Below are 21,583 nucleotides of genomic sequence, written 5' to 3'. Positions count from 1 at the left end.
TCTCTATGGGGTACTGGGAGTGTTGGGTGGGTAGCAGCTGCAAGGAGACAGCAGAGAGGCATGTAAGACTGCGACCCTGCATCCTGGACTCAACTCTAATAAGAATTAAACTAAAATTGTCTCCCATTCAAGGCAGTGTCTTGTCTTCAAATACAGAATATCATCCAGTCTCTTCATTACATACTGTATACACTACATGTGTATATACGAAGTAGCTACAATGAAGTAAACAAAAGACTGTAGGTACTTCGGTTTATCATATTCATCATCTGATTTACTGTAATAGAACAGGTACAAGATCATCTGACTGCAAAGGTTTCTCCCTATGAAAAGGAAAAAATTTGGTTGAAAAGAAGACACAAATTAGAAAAATCAAGTACTTGAAGATAAAATACATCACATTATTTTTCCCAGTGTATCTGACCCTCACATCTTTTTCCAGTCACACAGCTCTCAAATGCCTCAACTTTGAGTTCGTGGGCAGCACTGCTGAAAAGTGGTTTCTTGGGGATGACAGAGGTTATGTGTCAGGCAACAGTCTGGAGGCTACAGCCATGTCACGTCTGCAACTGGGATGCTCCTGGGGTGCTTTTTTCTCATTACAAGTGAATGTCGATTACAGGAATCATAGTCTCATCTGCTGTAATTGACCCGTTGCTTCAAATTGATATCGTCTTCCTACAGATGTAATGACCTTATAATAAATCAACAGTTTATTGCATTAACCCTGAGTCTGTGTGGCAAGTGATGGTTAGTTGCAAGGGGGGTTGAAAAGGATTATTCAGTCAGGATACAAACTTGTGCAAGAAACTTTCTGTAAATTACTTGGCAACAGAGATGGACTTAGCTCTTGTGGATTCCAGGGTTATTTTTGTTGTGTCCACCCTACAGTATATGTCATAATCAACCAGTCATGTGTATGGCTTTTCTTTTAAATATAGTATCACAAATAAACTAAATCAGAACTATTATCTTTCTCCTCCTGACATCCTAGGTCTGTCTAGTTAGCTGCTCTTTCATGCTATTAAATGTTGTGTAGTTTTTGCTCAGAAAATCACATACCACACTATGTATTAAGGGCAGTAAGTGTGTGAGAATTATAGGAATGTAATGGCAATTTAATGTCACCCAAGAATCTGTGCAAACGAACTTCACAAATAGAGATCCTGACCTTTCCTGGTAGGATACCTTAACAAAACAGTATTTATCTATGTCTTTGTGTCTTCAGAGCCAGGATGGACGGTTTGAAGTTCGTGGTCGTCATGGCAAGTCAGTGCTGACGATTAGTGGTGTGAAGCTGGCTGACTTGGGTCGATTTGACTGTGAGGCCCTCAGCAGAATTGGAGGTCATCAGAAGAGCATGTTTCTGGACATTGAGTGTGAGTATGGTTATAATCTGACCAGTGCCTAAACATTCTGCACAGTCAGACATGTTTTCACCTATTGGTAATTATTATTAGGGGTGGCTGTGGCTCACGAGGTAGGGCAAGTCGTCTTCTGACCAGCAAGTTGGTGGTTCGTCTCCCCGCATGCCTAAGTGTCCCTGAGCAAGACACTGAACCCCGACTTGCTCTCGGTGGCTTGACTAGCGCCGTTGTGTGGCAGCCTTGTTGTCATCGATGTGTGTGAATGGGTGAATGGTGTATGATCTCCTGTAAAGCGCTTTGACCAGTGCAACACTGTGAAAAATGCGCTATATAAATACAGTCCATTTACCATTTTATTCTGCCCTCACTGTCCTGAGCAGAGACCTAATCATGCAGCTTAAGTGAAAACACGTGGCTGTGAGGTAAGTGCCCAGAACCTTATGTTACGCTGTCAGTGGGCAAAAGGAGCAAAACTACTGAAGCCCTGTCACCTGACCTGCCTACTACTCCTTTCTCCACATGTATTATTTGTGTAATATTTTTAATGTGAAAATGAAACACATGTACACATTTAAGCAGCCAAATCAAAAATCTTGCAGGCAAATATAAAGTTCAAAAGTTCGACTGTGCTTAGTTCTAATAATCTTTTTCGCACAGTAGGTGTTTTTCTCTCCAAAGATCATTATATTATTATAAACAACTGAGCTCCTTCAAAAGTCCTGCACCCACACCACACTCACAGCCTCCAGAAGGGTTAATTAGTGAGAGGATATCATGTATTGCCTTTCTGTTCCCCCGCTGACATTTCCCCTGCTACACGATGATCGCACCCATTCCTCAGTGCTGGTTTTTTGGGGTTATTTGGGGCAGGCTCTTCCCTGCCTAATGAGCTTTGAAAAAAAGATCTCCATCTTGACCATGAAATGATTAGGTTCATTATGAGAGCAGCTTGTTTCCTGAATAAGACCAGTGAAAAGTACATTTTTGGGAGTAGTGCTTCTACCTTGAAGCTCAGAGAAACAACACACAGAGAGGGCAGATAAACAAATATATTCCAAGAGACAGCTTGGGGGGAAATGAATACTACAGTTCTGTTGTCACACAAAAGACTATTCTCTCCTCTTATGGCTGAGTTGACTTTTGGGTTCAGGGTTTCCTTCAAAACTTGTTATGCATAGTTGTTGAAAAGTTGATGTTTTGGAATATGTTTGGTGCCATTTCATGTTGGAAAAAAACAAATCTGACATTCCTGCACCTACTCTAACCATGAAGCAAAGTTGCTGTCATTTTACTGTAAACTTGTTTTGCTCGAGCCACAGCTTGACTTGACTCCCAGTCCACAGAACAATATACAGTAGGCTGTGTCTAAATATGACAGGGCTGAGCCAGCCATTGCCACTGAACTAATGAACTCATTTAGTAAGTCACTGCAAGCTTCAGGGAATAACATGTCCTCAGCTGTGACAGAGAGCCAGGCATCAATCTCTTTAATGGAATCCTGCAAGTGAGCATAAAACAACCATAATGCCTCTCCCGCTGAGCTGGGCTGACTGGGCCAAAAGAAATCCACATGAGAGCTCACCCCTGAGATCATCCATTACTGCCCTTCAAATTTGCTGGGGCAACTCTTTAATTTTTATTCTTGGGGAGATGATCAGAATAGAGGTCCCTGCCCCCCACCCCCTCAGCATGAGAGGCTTCAATAAGGTTTAAATTATTCTTTTTGTATTTGCAGAGGGAAGCACTGATGAAATGGTTTTTCTTCTCCCTTTGAGGAATTTGTAGGTTAAGCATCTGCAAGTCATGCTTACATCTGTGTTCATCCAGCACAGCTCCCCCTTTGATTTGAGTGTTTAATCGGCGGCCACACATTCCAGACACACCAAAAGCGCAGCTGCTTTATCATATAAAAGAGGCAAGTGTGACAGATAATGTCTTTATATTTTTGGACAGATATACCAAAGTTCCTGACAAACCATACAATCTATTATTCCTGGGAGGGAAACCCAGTGAACATTAGCTGTGATGTGATGTCAAACCCTCCTGCCACCATGCTGTGGAGGAAGGAGCGCTTCACCATTTCTGCAGAGGGAACGCCCAACATGCAGGTGCACAGTGCGGAGGGCAAGTCTGTGCTTGAGGTGGGCACTTTGTTCCAATGAGAGGTGACACATGAGTTGACATATTTTTCCTTAGATGATTTTCTTTTTGAGTGTTTTTTTTTATTTTAAAATTAAAACATATAAAACTGGTTGTTTTAATACTGTATCAAAGAAGGTGTCATTGTTCCCTTGATAGAGTTACAGCAGCTTTTGTTAATACTCATTCTGCACCACAGAAATGTCCATTCACCTTCTTTGTGTTGGGGTAGACACATAAATCTTAGTGACAGGTATCTAAAACCTGGACAGATAAAACCAAAAATATTTGCATATCTAGAGCCAGTGTCAGATTTTGTAATTTAAGTCATTTAACCTGTTCAAATTAACTTGTTCCTTTAACTTTATTTGAAATGGTTTTGTCCGGTTCTAGGTGACTCCCATGTCCGACAGGGACTTTGGCCGCTACAACTGCACAGCCAGGAACAACATTGGAGTTCGATACCAGGAGTTCATTCTGGCCCAGGCAGGTGAGTCTGAAGAACTGCCACTAATGTGTGGTCCCTGTAGCTCAGCTAATAAGATTGGTGACTTAATTTCAAGTCAGAATGTGTGGAGTCATGGACCCCACACCCTCTGAATCACGGCTCTCACAGTAACTAACCATTTAACTGCTTTGTAACTCTCTACCTCTCTACTAATGGTAATAGCCTTATTTGCAATTCTCAGGAAGATAGATTCCACTGCAATTCCCAACCCCTATTCAGGCTAGCCTAATCTCAAATGGTGCCACCTGATTTACCATACCCCTTGCTATTTACTGAAGTACTCTCTAATTTACTGTAACGCAGACTAATACACAATAGTGCAGTCCAATTATCTTTAGCGCAGATTGAATTGCTCTGGATAAGGAGAAAAGCAGTGAGCAAAAAGCTGACCTAATGTGTAGTTTTGCAGGAAACAATGTGTTTTGGAACTGGTTCTGACGCTTACAATCGTGCAGAAATGCACTCAGAGACACACACATGCACAGACTCAGTTAATAAAGGAGACTCAGAAGGGAGATGGTCTCCTGTGGAAGCTGAAAAGCTCATCACCTCTTTGCACACTCTCTTCAAAGTGAAACCTTGGGTAAAAGTTTCGTGTAATGAATCAGTTTGTAATGAATCAGTTTGTAATGAATCAAACTGTGCTGATTTAAATGAAGCCACCAGTAAATATGTAAATACTAGATTGATGCTTTCAAGGTGAGAAAAATAGAAAATCAACGATGCTGGTTTACAGCTGAAACAAGTCGAAGGACAAATTAAAGGTGTACCACCTAACCTTGAAATGAGCTAAATTACTATATGTTACACTGGTTATACTGTATGTTTAATGACAGTGATGTGCTTAGTAGGCATGAGGAACAGTATTAAAAACACTTTTATGTTCTGGTAAAACATGCATTTAGTGTCAACGATTATGATTTAGGTGAACCCTTAACTTTTTATTTTCTGCCATCATCAGGTCAAACTTTTAATTTCTGAAGTCCTTTGGTTTATGACTAATTACCTCAAAAACTAGCCTCATTCATTAGCATATATTAGCATGGTAACAGTAAGGTGTGTGAAAGAGTATGCCTGCTAAACCAGAGCATTATAACATTACTGTGTTTTCATGCTGTTGTAGCAACTATTTCGAAGCTCTTCTGTTAAAAAGTGCATACTGTAGCTTTTATGAAACTCCTGTATTTATTGTGTGACAACTGAGAAAGAATTTAAGAGTAATTACTTATATACAACCATAATCCAACTGTTTCCCTATTGCTGTACAATTAGCTAGAAAGCTAAATAAAAGTGGGCTTAAATTAAGAGTGACAGCGGTGTTTATTTATTCTTTATTTAGTAGATTTTAATGCACAGATAATGAGATATGAAGTTGTCTGCACAACCATGCAGTATGTGTACATACAATATGCTGTATAAGTTTGGGATAATATTCCTCGTGTAGTGCACTAACAGGAAATAAGGAACAGTTAACCTCTGGTGTTAGCCTTGATATTTCTTTTCTCATTTTGTCTTTTCAGATGTACCATCAAATCCATACTCAGTGCGTCTGTCGGCTGTTTCCCAGCGTCTCGCAACCGTTACCTTCATGAAGCCAGACTCTCATGGTGGCGTACCCATCAGCTACTACCTGGTCCAGTACAAGGAAGTGGGCTCACAGGACTGGAGGGATGTCATGTCACACAGTGTCCAGAGTGAGGGGCATGTGTTTTGATTTGTTTTTCACAGTGTTTACTTATAGATACAACTACTCTATTATACAATTATTGTGGAAAATCTAAGGTACATTAATCCGCTGATCTGTTGAAGTGGACCCTATTATTTACAACATGTTCTTGTAACAGCTAAAAGCCAATTTGAACACATTTCTCCTTTTCCGGACTGAGGCAGGTTGAATCTGTCAGATCAATAAGAAAGCTTTCAGCTGTTCACTTGCTCAGCTCATTTCAGGGACAGAGCCAATTTCCTTAGGGTTTGTTAACCTATTCTATATGAGGGGTGGTTAAAAGCAGAGATCAGTACCAGTAAAGCAAAGATAAATTACACACTTTCTGGCCCATGGAAGAAAGCCTTGAATCTATATGCTTAATGTAGGTCACTGTAAACCATGTCAGAGACCTTCTGAGGTTTTACAGTCCACTGATCTCTAAATAGCTGTTTATAAATTGAAGGCAAATAGAATGTTTTAGATGACCATTAAAGCTTTACATTACTGCTGACTGTTCTGCTGTCAGTGCTGTTAGATTTTTTTTAATTATCCTTTATAAATTTGAATGTTAATGTTTGGTTTCCATTCATTTTTGGGAAATAAAAATCAAGTGGCAGCCTTTTGACACTAGGCTAGTTTCTATAACACAGTTCAAAACTTACAGCTTGTACATATTAGACCAGCATGGTTGTGCCTAAAGATTTATAAGGCATTAACCAACATTTCTGCTTGTTAACTCTTCACACATCAGCTGACACTAACCAAGCAAGAGTAGAAGCTACACTGAATGATCTGTCATGTGGCCCTTCAGAGCCTCGCCTCTGAAATGTTGTTGGGTCATGACGAACCTTAAAGAAGAGGAGAGTGCTAGAATGCCCCTCCTCTTTTTATGCTTTAATGACCCCAAACTGATTTCTGAGGCTGCTGGTGGAAAAGTACACCAAGGGGTGGATGGATAGTGGAAGCCAGAGGACGAATGGTTGGGTGATAAGCAGGTCTGACAAGCCTGAGGGGTTTATCACTAATATGCCTCATTTTAGAGTCATTACAATATAGAGGTGCCGCAAGGTGAATGCTAAACAGCAAATAGAACTTCAACAATGAATGTTAAACTGTATTGCACATGTAGAGGACGAGAATGAGAAACATGCATGAAGGACAGAGGAAGGAACACATGACGAACAGAACAGGATAAATAAATCTTAATTGTAAATTTTATTTAGTTCAGTTTGGCTCTTTGTTCAAGATTAGGAATATAATTTTCAAAACATAGTGGGCCTGACTAATTACAAGCCAGTTAAGTGGTATCATGTAATCACAGAGGCCACTTCAGATATCCTCAGTAAAAAGTACTTACACAATAAACTCTTCAATATAATGAGATGCCTGAACTTGTTTCATTTGAATGCTTTTGCCCAAATTGAAATGCTTGCTTATAGCTAAGAAAGGAACTTAGAACGGCTGCAAATTGCAGAATTTGTTTTCAGTTCCGGGACTAAAGGACTGCAAAAGCACCTATTACTATTCAAGTATTTAATTTGTGCAGACTGACAAAAACAACAGCTTTCACTGCCAACTCTCTGCTGGCTTTTCTGAATAGTCAAGATTATGTAAATAGACTCTAGTGACTGCTGAATTTAAATAGGAATCTGTAATGTGGTCTGATAATGAGATTTCCTGTTTTCTTCAAGAATTGATGCAGTTTACACTGAATGCTACATATTACACAGTTTTCAGTGTTGCTAATAGTTTTAACATCCTTCATAATAATGTACAGTGATCTCATTAAATCCTCTCTAATGGTGTTTATTATAACTTGCTACTTAATATTATTGTAGGTATGTGTGTGTGTTTTTCCTAAATCTGCAGTCATTTATTTTTTAACAAAATATTCCTCTCACACTATTTATTACTGGTCTGGTATTACAACTTGCAACAAATGGGCACATGACAGATGATAGATAGACAATGGGCAAATCCCATTTGCCCAAATTGCATCTGCCTTTCCCTCACTTGGATCTTTTTGTTGTGTCTTAGTCCCACCCATGTGAGATCCAAGTAAAGGATGCAAGTAAAAATTGTGAGGAAACATGTTCATACAGACATGAAACATCCTTTCCTTTGATTTTTCATCTGAAGTGTCCGATCACCAACTGATTTCTGATAAAGGGGAATGTCAGTCCATAAAAACTTCTGCAAAGGATGCTCTCATGTACAGTATCATGTCTCCTCCAGTCAGCCTCCTCCCTCCTCAAAGCAGGAATAAGAGTTTTGCGATGCCTCTCAAGATGGCGGGTCGAACTGTGCTGCCTATATAATAGATGATTGTCACATACAGTGCTTCCAGGTAACATGAAATCTGGTCCTGTCTGTCTCCAGCAACAGTGGTGCTGACGGGACTGGAGCCTAACACGACGTACGAGGTTCGAGTGGCAGCTGTCAATGGAAAGGGTCAGGGAGAGTTCAGCCACACGGAGACCTTCCAGACTTTACCCATCCGTGAGTCTGACTCTCTGTTCTTGCCCTTCAAAATAAGAGCTTGCCATTTCATTAGTATCCTCAGAACTATTCTATCAGCCACTAACGGATGTATCTGTGAAATGAAATCCAGTCATAATCACTTGAATTCATTACTACAATAGGTTTATAGCAGTGGGTTAATTGTTAATTATTACAATCCCAGGAGTTATGATGATATGTAGTAGGTAATTAAGTACACATTCCAAAGTGCAAAAATGTAATATTTTTACACAATGGGGCAATAAACCCTAATAAAACAGTTATGGAGTTTTATTTTGACTGCTATCAGATGTTTGGATTATATAAAATAAAAAGAAGATTTGTGATAGAAATGCAAACATTCTGCAGAACTCTATTCAAAGCTTCATCACCTTGGGAAATGATAGCTATGTGCTACTTTATAAAAATCTAGTGATATAAATCAAGATTATTGGATCTTGGAATATATCCTGTCAAATTTGTGTCTTGTTGTAAAACTGCTGCATTAAAAAATTATATACTGCAGGGGTTTTATAATAAGCACTTTATTTATTCTGAAAATCTGGCACAGCAGGATTGCAGTAAATCCAGGCAAGGCCACAGAAAAAGTGTTTTCACTGTTAAACTGTTATACAGCAGCTACTATCAATTAATGCTGGAAAGAAAATCTAATTAACAAAACACAGTAAATAATAAGCGCTTCCAGTCAACCTTGCTTAAAGCCAAGGAGTGGGATTTGCTTTTTAATATGAATTTAACTTACCTTAAAACCATCTCTCTCCTTGTACTGTGTCCTTATCTGGTATCTCATGTTGCCACCTGCTCTCCCTCATGGGCGGCACACACAGGCGCTCACAGGAAAAAAAAACACACAAAAATATATTGTTTAGCTTCTTTTCTGAGGCCTCCTTTTCTTGTCCCCCTCAGGAGAGCCGAGTCCGCCAGCGGTCCATGGGCAGAGAGGGATGGGCAAGGCCTACAGGCTGGGGCTGGTCAAACAGGATGATGGAGGGATGCCCATTGTGGAGTATATAGTGAAATACAAGACGGTGAGTAATTTGTATTATTTTACAGTTGAACATCAGCTTTGTGATCAGAATCCACATGAATCAAGTCTCTAACTCAAAGGCTTGTTTGAGTGAAGTTCAGTTAGAGTTAAATTAGAATGTACAAGATAAGAAAAACCTGAAGCAAAATAATGGTTGAAAATAAGCGAAAATATGTTGAAAATAACAGATATTATTCTTTTAAACTGTTTTAAGCATAAATAAAATATCAAAATTTCTTAGTTTCAAACACCAGTATTTCTCGTCTCTTTTTATTTTATTTTTGTACTTAACTTGAAATACTTAAAGTTTTTGACTTTATTAACTTTAGCTCGTGTTTTCAGCAACCGGAGAGAACCCATGCAGGATCAGGGAGAATATGCAAAATCCACACAGAAAGCCATCAGGTCAGCCAAGGCTTGAACTCAGAACCTTTTTGCTGGGAGGCAACAGAAGTAATCACTGACATCAAGACATCGTGTAGTTCACTATGTGTTTTTACATTGCTTTCACAAACTAAACAGTGACTACAATCCCGAATATGAAAAAGTTGGGACAGTATGTAAAATTAAAATTAAAAGTGAAAGTAATGATTTGTAAATCATTTGTGTGCTGTATTACACTGAAAACAACACAGCAGCACATAAAAAAAAAAAAACACAGCAGCACATTATTTGATGTGATACAGCATCAACTTTATTCCTTGTTCACAACACTCACTTCAATTCTGATGCTGCAACACATTCCAAAAAGAGTTGGGATGTTGCATTTCAGGGCCAGTAATGAGGTAAAACAATGAAATGATGATTCCATTTGAAACAGGTGATGTCAGCAGGTGACTGCATCATGATTTGGTACAACAGCGGCATCCAGGAAAGGCCGAGCCCTTTTGAAGTAAAGATGGACTGAGGACCACCAGTTTCCCAACATATGAATGAGAAAATTATTGAAATGTTTGAAAACAATGTTCCTTAAAAAAAGTCAGGAAGGGATTTGGATATGTCACCCTTTACGGTGCAGAACATGATTAAAAAATTCAAGAAATTTGGAGTAATTCCAGTGCATAAAGGGCACAAGCCTAATCTGGATGACTGTGCTCTCCGATCACTGCATCAAGAATCGTCACTCTTCTATAAGCGATATAACCACATGGGCTCAGGATGACTTTGGCTCACCTGTGTCAGGCACTACAATATGTAGTTACATCCATAAATGCTGCTTAAAACTGTACTGTGCCAAAAGGAAGCCCTATGTCAACAGTGTCCAGAAGCTCTGGGCTCAGAGGCATCTGGGATGGACCATCACACAGTAGAAACGTGTACTGTGGTCAGACAAATCAACATTTCAGGCCTTTTCTGGAAGGAATGGACGCCCACATTTTGAAAAGCAAATTGCATCAACCAATGAAGAGGAGGATGCCAATGTGTGAATTGTATGATGTTGTAAGTGATTCAATTATTTGGATTATTTAAGATGGCATACTAACAGCACAAAATGCAAGTGTAACCAATGTAAAAGAAACCACAGGTTGCAGGCATCAGAATTGAAGTGTGTTTATTTTGAATAAGGAATAAAACTTATGAGGTATCACATCAAATAATGTGCTGCTGTATTGTTTTCAGTGTAATACAGGACACAGATGATTTACAAATCACAACCTTCACTTTTAATTTTAATTTTACATACTGTCTCAACTTTTTCTGATTTGGGGTTGTAGTCACTGTTTAGTTTGTGAAAGCAATGTAAAAACACATAGTAAACTACACGATGTCTTGAAGAGAATACATTCTCATTCACCTGTTTTTGACATAAATGTTTTTGGATTTGATTAACAAACAGATGGGGTGGCATGGTGGAGCAGTGATTAGTGCTGTTGCCTTTTTCTGATGTGAGGTTGTAGATTGTGAAAACTGAGTAAACCAAACACTGTTATATTAACAAAATGAGGATCATTCAGTTTAGAGTAGGTGTTCTCTTTACTTTTGAAGTGTGCAGTTCTGTCTGGTGTAAAGAAACAACAAAACATTTCAAAATTGCACCTTGTTTTTTGTGTTTGACGCACAGGTTATGACACTAGGAATGCATTTTTATCTCAGCGGACTGTGAATGACTCACTAGTTTGATAGGTTTCTGTTGATTGAGTTGAGTGGGTGCGTTGGTGGCAAAATGAATAATCTTCTGCTTGAGAATTTCTGTTTTTCAGTCCTTGTGTCACTTACAATTCACATTTTAAATGAGAGCAGACATAAGCTTTCAGAATTCACTCATCCATTTAAGTAGTTGATTTGTGTGTGTGTGTTTGTGTGTGTAAAATAGCAGAAAACAGCTTAAACTCTCAAGATAAGGCGAGCGACTGAGATGAGGCCAGGAGGCAGAATAGATGGCACCCATACAAAATTTTTTACAGGACTAAGTGGATGTGAGCTGGTCCAAATCTCTGATCTCCCTGATGTACATGTATCCAGGCAGGCATTTCCCTGTCCCACCGACAAAGTGACAGTGATTTAAGAGGGTTAGGAAGTCTGTGGCTTATGAAGGAAAAGGAAAAGGTGGAGGCTTCACACTCCAGTAATGTTATGGCCTTGTCTGGCATCAGGAGCAAACAGCTGCTTCATTGAGGAGGGACAAAGCCTGAACCAGAACACATAATAGTCAGGTGGCAATCCACACAAATGTTACATATATTTATTCCCTGGACCTTGACTTTGTAAAAGGCCATTTTGCTCTACAATTTGTCCTCTAACATTTGGAGGAAAAGGTGCCAAGTAGCCAAGAATGTTGAGCACACAGTACATTTGGCATGCTTTCAATATATAGCTTACTGTTCAGTTTCCAGTCCTTTGTTTGGAATCAGTCTCCAGATGATGAGTGAGGAAGGAGGGAAAGCAAGAATGATGCAAGGAAGAGGAAAAAAGAAAAGCCTGAAGCCACAAAGGAGCAAAAGGGTGTCAGAGAATGTGTGCAAGCTTGATGAAAAACAGAGGATTAGCCTTTCTTTTTACCTGCAAGTGCATGTGCTTGGGTGTTTCACAATTGCACATCAGTTCCCAATTGTAATAACTCTCACAATCCCCAGATTAAAAACACAAAGCTGGTGTTTATCATGTAAAACAACTTCCTTTGCTCTCCTCTGATACTTGCAGACAAAGATGAAATATTATTCAAGGGCAAAAGTCCTGTCTTTTACATTCTCTCTTTCTTTACTTTTCTCTCCCTTCAGGATAAAGAGGAACAGTGGATGACCAAACTAGTTCCAGGAGCAAATGATTTCGCGATGCTTCAGCCACTGCAGTGGAACACAAGATATGAAGTGGAAATCACGGCGCGCAATGTCAAGGGCCTGTCGGAGCCTACCTTCTATCAGTTCTTCATGCCACAGAAACCAGATATTACAGGTAAAAACATGATAAAGGACAAATGCATTGTAATGGCCTCTTTACTCTATCCACTTCTCCTTTACTTGCTTACTTGTAGCTGGTATTGAATGCCTTTTGATTGCCTCCAGAGAACATCTCTGAACTTGTTAAGTAGTGTGTTATTCCTGCCAATGGAAGGAGTGATAGCAGTGGTGATAACAAAAGTGAGAGAACAAGATGTTCCAGTCAAGATAAAGCAAGCCTCAGAACCCAGCCGGGCTTGTTGCTAGTTTGCTTTCTGGATAAATAGGTCTGCTGTCAAAGGAGAGATCGGTCCCTCCTCTAAAATGTTGAATGGTGTTTAAATCTGCAAGGCCAGTTGTTTTGTAGTGTTGGAAGACTTAACCATTTTCTTCTGAAGATTTTTACTGTAGCTACTCAAAAAACCTCTGACAATACATCATGTACAATATATTTGACCATGTATCTGTAGGTATAAAGAAAAAATGACAACAAAAATAAGCCCAGAACTTCAAGGGGCATCATAGATATGATGTGTGAGTTGAAACAGACAGGTTATGCCGGTGTTCTATAAACAACTGGAAATTAATTAATTGTAGTTTGACCTCTGAGGTGGCCCACTTATCAACACTGTCAGCAGCCACAGGCAGCAGCAGCATCTGGGACACAGCTCATGGAATTAATGTGCTGCTCAATTAATACAGTTTGCTTCAAAAATCATACTCATTCTCAGACTAATCACATAGTAATAATCTGGACACACAGGCATTATGCACATATTTTTAGATATGTTTAGATGTTTTAAAAATTCTAGGGAAAATCATTCATTGCAAATCCAGAACTTCAAATCAAGTTTTAGGTTTTCTTCTGTGTCAAAGGGATTGTTGCCTGTACACCTGTCAGTAAATTGCAAACAGAAGCTACTAAATGACAGTTAGCCAAAATGTAAACAGGAACAGGCTACTAAAAATCACTGGCTATGACTTTTGAAGATTTACAGTATGCTTCTTCTTGGCCACACAACAAAGTGCTATTAAGGTTATTCATTGTCATTGTGGCAAGAACCTGCAAAGGACAGACAGCAAGATGTGCTGCACATAAAGAGCCACTAAAGATTCAAGATTTTTATTAGCCATTTATGCATAAACAGACAGTCTAGGCATATAGGAATTCTTGTGCAGGTCTCAGGTGTCAGGTAAAGAGTTTAAAGCCAACGGAACGAACATCTAGTCTAAATATAAGATCACCCAAGAATACAAAAAACAAGAATACCGAAGAATACAAAATAGTTGATAAAACTGTGGATAAAGGAATAAGGTAGCAGGTAAAATGGGGAGTTTCAAATATTGCACATGGTATTCAGCCTGCCTGGGCGAATGGTATTGAATGCAGAACTGTAGTCCAGGAAGAGCATCCTAACATATGCACTGCTGTTGTCCAGGTGTTTCAGGGTATGGAATAAAGCCAGAGCTGTCACGTCATCCACTGATCCGTTGGGGTGATAGGCAAACTGGAGGGGTTTACAGTGTCCGGGACCATGTGGTTGACGTGTGTGAGGACCAATTTCTCTAAGCACTTCATGGCGACTGATGTGAGTGCCACTGGCCTGAAGTCATTCAGAGTGGATGTGTCTGATGTCTTAGGGACCGGTACGATAATGGATTTTTTTGAAAATGCAAGGGACTATTGCTTGGGTTAAGGACAGGTTGAAGATGTCTGTATACACTAGCTAGTTGATCCCCAGAGGCTCTCAACACTCTGGGGGACACACCATCTGTTCCCGCCACCTTATGGGGGTTTACCTGTTTCAGGGCCTTCAGAACCTGTGTGTGCGTTACCTGATAAGCAGTGTCCCCCGGGTCACAGGGGGATTTTGAGGGGGTATCCATGTTCATCCTGTCAAACCTAGCATAGAAGTTATTAAGGCTGTCCGGGAGGGTGATGTCATGGGAGATTGTGATCGTTGATTTGATCCTGTAGTTTGTGACTGCCTGGATTCCCTGCCACATGCAGGTGTTGTTATTCAGGTAACAGCTCTCCAGTTTTTGGAAGTATGCCCTCTTTGCAGCTCTGACGGACCTCTGTAGCTCATACCAGGCTCTCTTGTACTCTCCTTGGTCCCCTGCCTTGAAAGCTTCCCGCCTTTTTCTGATTTTCTGTTTTATGTCCATATTGAACAAAGGTTTTTGGTTGGGGAAGACACACACAGTTCTGGGTGGGGCACATATGGACGTGCACCAGCTGATGTAATCACCCACAGTATCTGCATATTTATGAATATTGTCTGTGGCCCTTTTGAAGACATTCCAGTCTGTGGCCCCTAGATAGCCCTGTACGCTAGCGTGTGCACAGTGCTCCAGTGTTTTGGTTTCCTCTAGTAGGAAAGGTTATGTTATGGTAGCCCCCCTCACCAGGAGGGTGAGGGAGGACTGAGGTTGGACTCAAGTTTGCAGACCCAGGTGCTAGGGGGAAAAACATGACGGTAGCAGGTAAAGAAAGAGAACACAAAGTATCAAAAGAACATAACATGGGAAGGTACGGTACTTGGATATGTATGATATGTAGTGTAGTGTAAATGAGCGTAGCTCGTAGGTAGTGTGGTAGAGTCAAGCCAAAACGCACAGTGTCTGTCAGCATAGCATTCTACCAAAATGTGTAGTGTAGTGGGAATTAGCGTAGCTCGTAGGTAGTGTGGTAGAGTCAAGCCAAAACGCAAAGTGTCTGTCAGTGTAGCATTCTACCAACATGTACACTCCGCGTTACTATGTAATGTTCCGGCAAAACCTGAGCGTCTGTCAGCGGTATAAATAAGGAGGAGAAGGCAATCATCGGGATGCACCCCAGCTGTGTGCATCGACAAACCAGTCGCTAATTACTGGAATGCAACACAGCTGAGGTGCAGAGCCCACAGGATAGAGAGAGCAGAGGAGAGAAAGGCGGAGGAGAGGCAGCGGCCCTGACAGGTTACAAACTGATACAGTTTAGGCATGCTTTCCCTGAGATTTCAGTGATTGAACAATAATAGCAGCATCAGGGTATGTGTTTTCATACTCATTGATTATGTTGTACAGCTCTTTGAGTGCAACACCCTCCATGGATGAGGAGGGTACGTACACCACACTTACAATGATACATTACATTTCTCTTGGCAGATAAAATGGCCTCAGCTTCAGTGTTATATGTTCCATATCTTCGGAACAAAATTTGGAGATAATCTTACTGTCGGTTCACCAGGACTGTTTGACGAAGGCGGCCGTTCCTCCTCCGCAAATCTTGCCGTGAGATTTGAGCATTTGGCTTGACCACAGTTATAATTAATTTATGAGTACCAATCAAGTAAAAATCCTATTTGTCCCATATTTGTATCATTTACAACTCAAACAGTTGACAATTTGATTAGTTGAAACTTAATCAGCAATTATTTTTTGAATAAATATATCAAGCAAAAAAGTCAGTGGTTTTGGCATTGAAATTTACAGTAATTGTTGACTGACTATATTTGAGTTTTTGGACTAGTCAAACTAATCAAGAAACTAAAAATATCAGTTTGGAATCTGAGAACTTTGGACTTTTACATTACATTTTATAGACTAACCAATTATGAGAAGATAGCCATCCTATTAATTGATAATAAAACCAATGTTATCTGCCACTGCAGTGTAAGATAATTATGATCCATGTTGCATGCCTAAACTGTATCAGTTTGAAATCTTTCCTACTAGAGGAAACCAAAACACTGGAGCACTGTGCACAGGCTAGCATACAGGGCTGTCTAGAGGCCAGAGTGGTGCGGTGGTAGAGCAGTTGTCTTCGTGCCAGCGGTCCACATGTCTAAGTGTTGTTGGGCAAGACACTGAAGCCCCCTGATGGCTAGAGCCATCGGTTGAGGTAGCGCCGCAGATGGCTGCCATCGGTTCTGTACCAGAAATAAATTCCTTGTGTGTAACGTACTTGGCCAATAAAGGTGATTATCCTTGTTTATCATGTTGCATTTCAATCACAAAGATTCAGCTTGGACATTGCCCATGACTTCACTGTTCAACTTCCCATCGCTGATGTCCACACTTGGGGATTTGTTCACACCTGTTCAAATAATAAGCACAAATGGTGCATTCACACCAGGGTTTGCTTCAAGGACCCAACAGACCACAACTGAAAATACCCTTAGGCTGCAGGTTTCTCCTTAAAATATTGTGAGTTTATTTGAGTTTATTCTGTGTTTTTCCTATGGTGCTGCCTTGCAATTCTGCATGAGAATCCGGAACAGACAGAGCGCTTCTGCAGGGCTAATTGAACTCATTTCTCTTTTGAAAGACGAAACATGCGTCCTATAAGCCAAGGACAGGAATGTGGATATATTTTTCTGCCTAATGAAAAGTCTGCTTTCTTTGTTGAGTTTTGTGTTTAATTTTCCAGGGGACAAAAAAACCAAGATGTGCAGGAGACTTTTAAGTCCTCCAGGCTATTTGTACTAACATGCGTACACGCAAATGCACATACATGGGCAGAATTACAGCCACGTTACACTTTGAAGCTAGAACACACACAGTTATAGACGCACAGACACATGTTTTGTTGAAATAATGTTTTATGCACTTCCCCCGGCAGACCTGACATTCACACATGAAAAGAAAAAAAACGCGAAGGGAGGCTGTTTCAGTCCTTTCTCTGAACCTGTTACCACATTCTTTTGTGCTATTTTGGATTGAGCAAGTGTTTGCCTCTGTCGTTACTGCACCGGCTAAATGGCCTGTGAGAGTGTGCGCTGCTTTCCAAATAGAAAACAAGACCGGGGAAACAGCAAGCTTAAGGCAGGTCACTTCGATTGGCTGTCCTCTCTTGTTAGTGAACAGCGGTGCATCATGGGAAAGAGCCCATGAGAGAGAAAGGCGACAGGGAGAAAATGCTTTTCTCTTATGTGTTTGTTTGAAGAAGAGTTACACCACTGAGCTTTTTGGATAAAAAGGCAACAGAGGAGCACGCAGTGGACAGAGAGTGCAGGGCTGCAGAAAAATCTCCCTTATATATTAAAAGTCACCTGAGAAACTTTGTCAGACTTTGTCTCTCAGCTTTTCTTTCTCTGTCTCTTTCACACACTTGAGAAGCTGCAATTACTCCTTTTCGAAATCAATGACTGAACCCAGCTGACACCTGTCCCACATCAATTTACAGCTTAATAATAGCAGTTTATGTTTATGCAGCTTCATTAAGTAAAATCATCAATCTCAGTATTCTTCAGCCAAAATGAGGTTCATTTATTTATATAATCTGGGGAAGTCGTGCAGGTTAAACAGGAAAAATGACTCTGTGTTCACATTTTCTGCTACACTAAATCAAACTGGATATTGAAGAAGCCAGTGTTAGTTCAATCAACAATATTAAATGTGAAATATCTACCAATCCCAGTTATGGACTATCTTTCTAATTCAGTGTTCATGTTTTTTCACTAATATTAACACACTTTCATGCACACATACTGTATCTCCTAGGGTTTTTGCCAATAGAGGAAATATGTTACTGTTAATATAAAGTGTAGCTGCCTTCAATCTCTCACCAGCCAATTTCTCTGCTCTGTTCTCTTTCTATGTATTATACACCTGCAAAGTATTGAACTGGCACTTTTCTTTTTTCTCCTTCTTTCGCCCTCCTATTTTAGTTTGTAACCAGCTGCATAACCTTCTTCCCCTCGTGCTATCACAGAATCCTTTAAGAAAAATGCTTGTGCCATTGATTGCAGTGCTGCCTTTGGTTCCTTTTCAATTCATTCCTCTTCCCACAAGTCTTTTTTCTCAATCAAAGCTTCTTTTTCACCTCCAAAATCATTGCACTAACCTTCTGCCCTCCCCAATTTCAACATTGTGTCTCTATCACCAGCTTTTTTGCCTCACCAACCCTTTTGCATCGCTTCGGGCGACAGTGGTGCGGTGGGTAGAGCAGTCGTCTCCAAACCAGAAGGTTGAAGGTTCGAATGTTGGTGCCTGCAGTCCACGTGTCGAAGTGTCCTTGTGCAAGACACTGAACCCCCTCGTTGCTCCCAATGGTTAGAGCCATCGGTTGAGTTGGCTGTATCGAAAACAAATTCTTTGTGTGTAAGATACTTGGCCAATAAAGATGATTATCCTTATCCTTTACCTCACTGCTTCGTTGATGAAGACACTTCGTATCTCCTCGTATCTTCGTATCTTTTCCTCCAGCACTAATACCACGATAACATTAACATTACAGGAGCACACTTTTACATTATTTAAGGGTCATTAATTGCTTTTGATTTATTATGATGTTTAGATTAGACCTGAAACTAATGATTATTTTCACTATTATGATTATATATGATGAAGAGAAGTAGCAAATCCTGTTATTTGAGAAGCTAGAACCTAAGAATGTGAAACATTTTCTCAATGTTTGCTTGAAAATGACTGCAATGATTAATTCACTATTGAAATAGCTGCAGATTATTCATTCCAATTATAAAAGAACTACCGATTAATGGGCTGTTTCATCATTACATAAACCAATGTGCATCACTGACTTGTGGCTAAGGATGTTCATTTTGCAGTGTTTTTTTTCCTGCAGGTACACATAATCACAATCAATCATTAACATTAAGGTAGGAAATTATCTGATGCCAATGATGTGTAGTTTTAAAACAAAAACAGTTATGTTGCTACTCTAACTCATATTTGCCCTGCTATAACTTACAAGATACTCTTTAAGTGCTTCTTTTGTAGCTGTGAATGTGCCATAACATAAACCTATCATATTGTTAAATGATCACGGAAAAGCCTAGGACCTGGGAATGAGAGCAGTATCATAATACTAGGTAGTTTCATCTGTAATAATGCATAATATTTTATCAGTTTTATGTGTTGTATCTAAAATCCTAATCTTCAAATGTAGTGGAGCAATAATATAAGGTAGCATAAACAGAAGACTTCTAAATAAAGTACATGTACCTCCATTTAGTACATAGTTACTTTTTGATCAAGGAAGCAGAGGAAACCACATCATTCTGGAAATTCATTAAGTGCATTTGCTTGTGTATTATGCTTCATTACATTAATGAGATACTTGCACTTTTCTTGAAAATATACATTTGATGTAATGTTATATCTCTATCTTCTAATCTCTTATATTTCAGAAGGAAACCTTGTTTTTGTACTGACAACTTGCTTTGCAGATTCACATTTTACACACAAAACACATAAACAACCAATAAAATGTGGCCTGTTGTTACTGAATAATCTATCCAGTAGTATATAAAGTAGTACATTGTGTTCCTAACACCTCTATACATTTACCTACTGTAGGTACATGTTGAGCACTTTAACTTAAAGTTTTTTAGAGTGTGTTAACACCAATGTTCTCAGTTGGAGTGAAGAATAAGATACAGTGGAGGTGTCTGTCTGATATACAGTCAAAGGTCAAAGGTCAAAGTGTTTATTTGTCATATGCACAGTTAGGAAATGTGTTTCCCTGTACAATGAAATTCTTACTTTGCCGTCCACCTGAATGCCACAAAATACAAATGAAATATAAAGTAGATAAATAAGTAACACAAAATCTAAGGCACTTTAATATGCAGCAGTATAATAAATATAATAAAAATATATAAGGATATAATAAGAGAATGTATGCTGCATGGGAGCAGCATGTGCAGCAGTCAACAGTCAATGTGCAATGTAAACAGTACAGGTCGACAGTACATGACATATTCTTGGTAGTAAACTCCTCAGCTGTTTAGGAGTCTGATGGCAGAGGGAAGGAAAGAGTTTTTCAGTCTGGAGGTCCCCCCCCACATCCCCTTTAGCTGACCTGAGCTGTCCCTCTGATGTGCTCATTCCTAATCCTGTCCATCCTGGTCCCTCCTAAAGAGAACCTCAACATCCTCATCTCTGCTACCTCCATCTCTGCCCTTTGTCTTTTCCTCACTACAGTCTCTAACCCATACAGCATAGCTGGTCTCACTACTGTCTTGTACACCTTTCCTTTGATTCTTGCTGTCACTCTTCTGTCACACAACACTCCTGACACCTTTCTCCACCCACTCCAACCTGCCTGCACTCGCCCTATCACCTCTTTCCTACACTCCCTGTCACACTGGACTGTTGACCCCAAATACTTAAACTCCTGCACCTTCTTGACTTCTGCCCTCTGTAACCTCACTGTTCCACTTCCCTCCCTCTCGTTCATACACATGTATGCTGTCTTACCACGACTGACTTTCATTCCTCTTCTTTCCAGAGCAGACCTCCACCTTTCCAGGTGTTCCTCCACCTGCTCTCTGCTCTCACTACATAAAGCAGAGTCATCCACAAACATCATTGCCCACGGAGATTCCTGTCTGACCTCATCTGTCAACCTGTCCATCACCATAGGATAAGGAAAATCACCTTTATTGGCCAAGTATGTTACACACAAGGAATTTGTTTGTGGTACAGTACCGACAGCAGCCATCTGTGGCGCCAACTCAACTGATGGCTCCAACCATCCGGGGCAATGGCGGGGGGGTTCAGTGTCTTACCCAAGGACCCTTCAACATGTGCACTGCCGGCGATGAGATTCGACCCTTAAACCTTCTGGTTGGGAGATGACCGCTATACCCACTGCACCACTGTCGCCTCCCCATGCCAAACAAGAAGGGACTCAAAGCTGATCCTTGATGTAGCCCCACCTCCACCTTAAACTCCTCTGTCTGACCTACAGCACATCTCACTACTGTCGTACTCCTCTCATACATATCCTGAATTACTCTGACGTACTTCTCTGCAACTCCTGACATCCTCATACAGTACCATAGCTCCTCTCTCGGTACTCTGTCATACGCTTTCTCTAAATCCACAAAGACGCAATGCAGCTCCTTCCGACCATCTCTATACTTCTCCATTAACATTCTCAGAGCAAAAATTGCATCAGTAGTGCTCTTTCTGGGCATGAAGCCA

General features: G+C 40.2%; 1 protein-coding gene across 4 annotated transcripts in view; it reads left to right on the top strand.

Moving 5' to 3' along the window:
* Positions 1 to 21,583, top strand: part of LOC109971409 (neural cell adhesion molecule 2) — a 324,939-nt gene that overhangs the window by 273,930 nt on the left and 29,426 nt on the right. For 3 of the 4 annotated variants that reach the window (XR_002276551.1, XM_020619638.1, XM_020619637.1), the window contains exons 9-15: positions 1,229 to 1,379; positions 3,321 to 3,508; positions 3,900 to 3,996; positions 5,535 to 5,708; positions 8,102 to 8,221; positions 9,149 to 9,270; positions 12,488 to 12,662. Coding sequence is in view for 3 of the 4 variants with exons in the window: in XM_020619638.1 (XP_020475294.1) it covers positions 1,229 to 1,379; positions 3,321 to 3,508; positions 3,900 to 3,996; positions 5,535 to 5,708; positions 8,102 to 8,221; positions 9,149 to 9,270; positions 12,488 to 12,662 (1,027 nt within the window). In the remaining variant the exon portion in view is untranslated. Of the gene's footprint in view, positions 1 to 1,228; positions 1,380 to 3,320; positions 3,509 to 3,899; positions 3,997 to 5,534; positions 5,709 to 8,101; positions 8,222 to 9,148; positions 9,271 to 12,487; positions 12,663 to 20,885; positions 21,020 to 21,272; positions 21,306 to 21,583 lie in introns of those variants that run through there. The other variant, XM_020619639.1, reaches the window with a different exon arrangement.

This window comes from Monopterus albus, unplaced genomic scaffold, assembly GCF_001952655.1.
Source record: "Monopterus albus unplaced genomic scaffold, M_albus_1.0 scaffold224.1, whole genome shotgun sequence".
In the NCBI taxonomy this organism is placed as follows: domain Eukaryota; kingdom Metazoa; phylum Chordata; class Actinopteri; order Synbranchiformes; family Synbranchidae; genus Monopterus; species Monopterus albus.
This window is presented reverse-complemented; position numbering and strand designations above follow the sequence as displayed.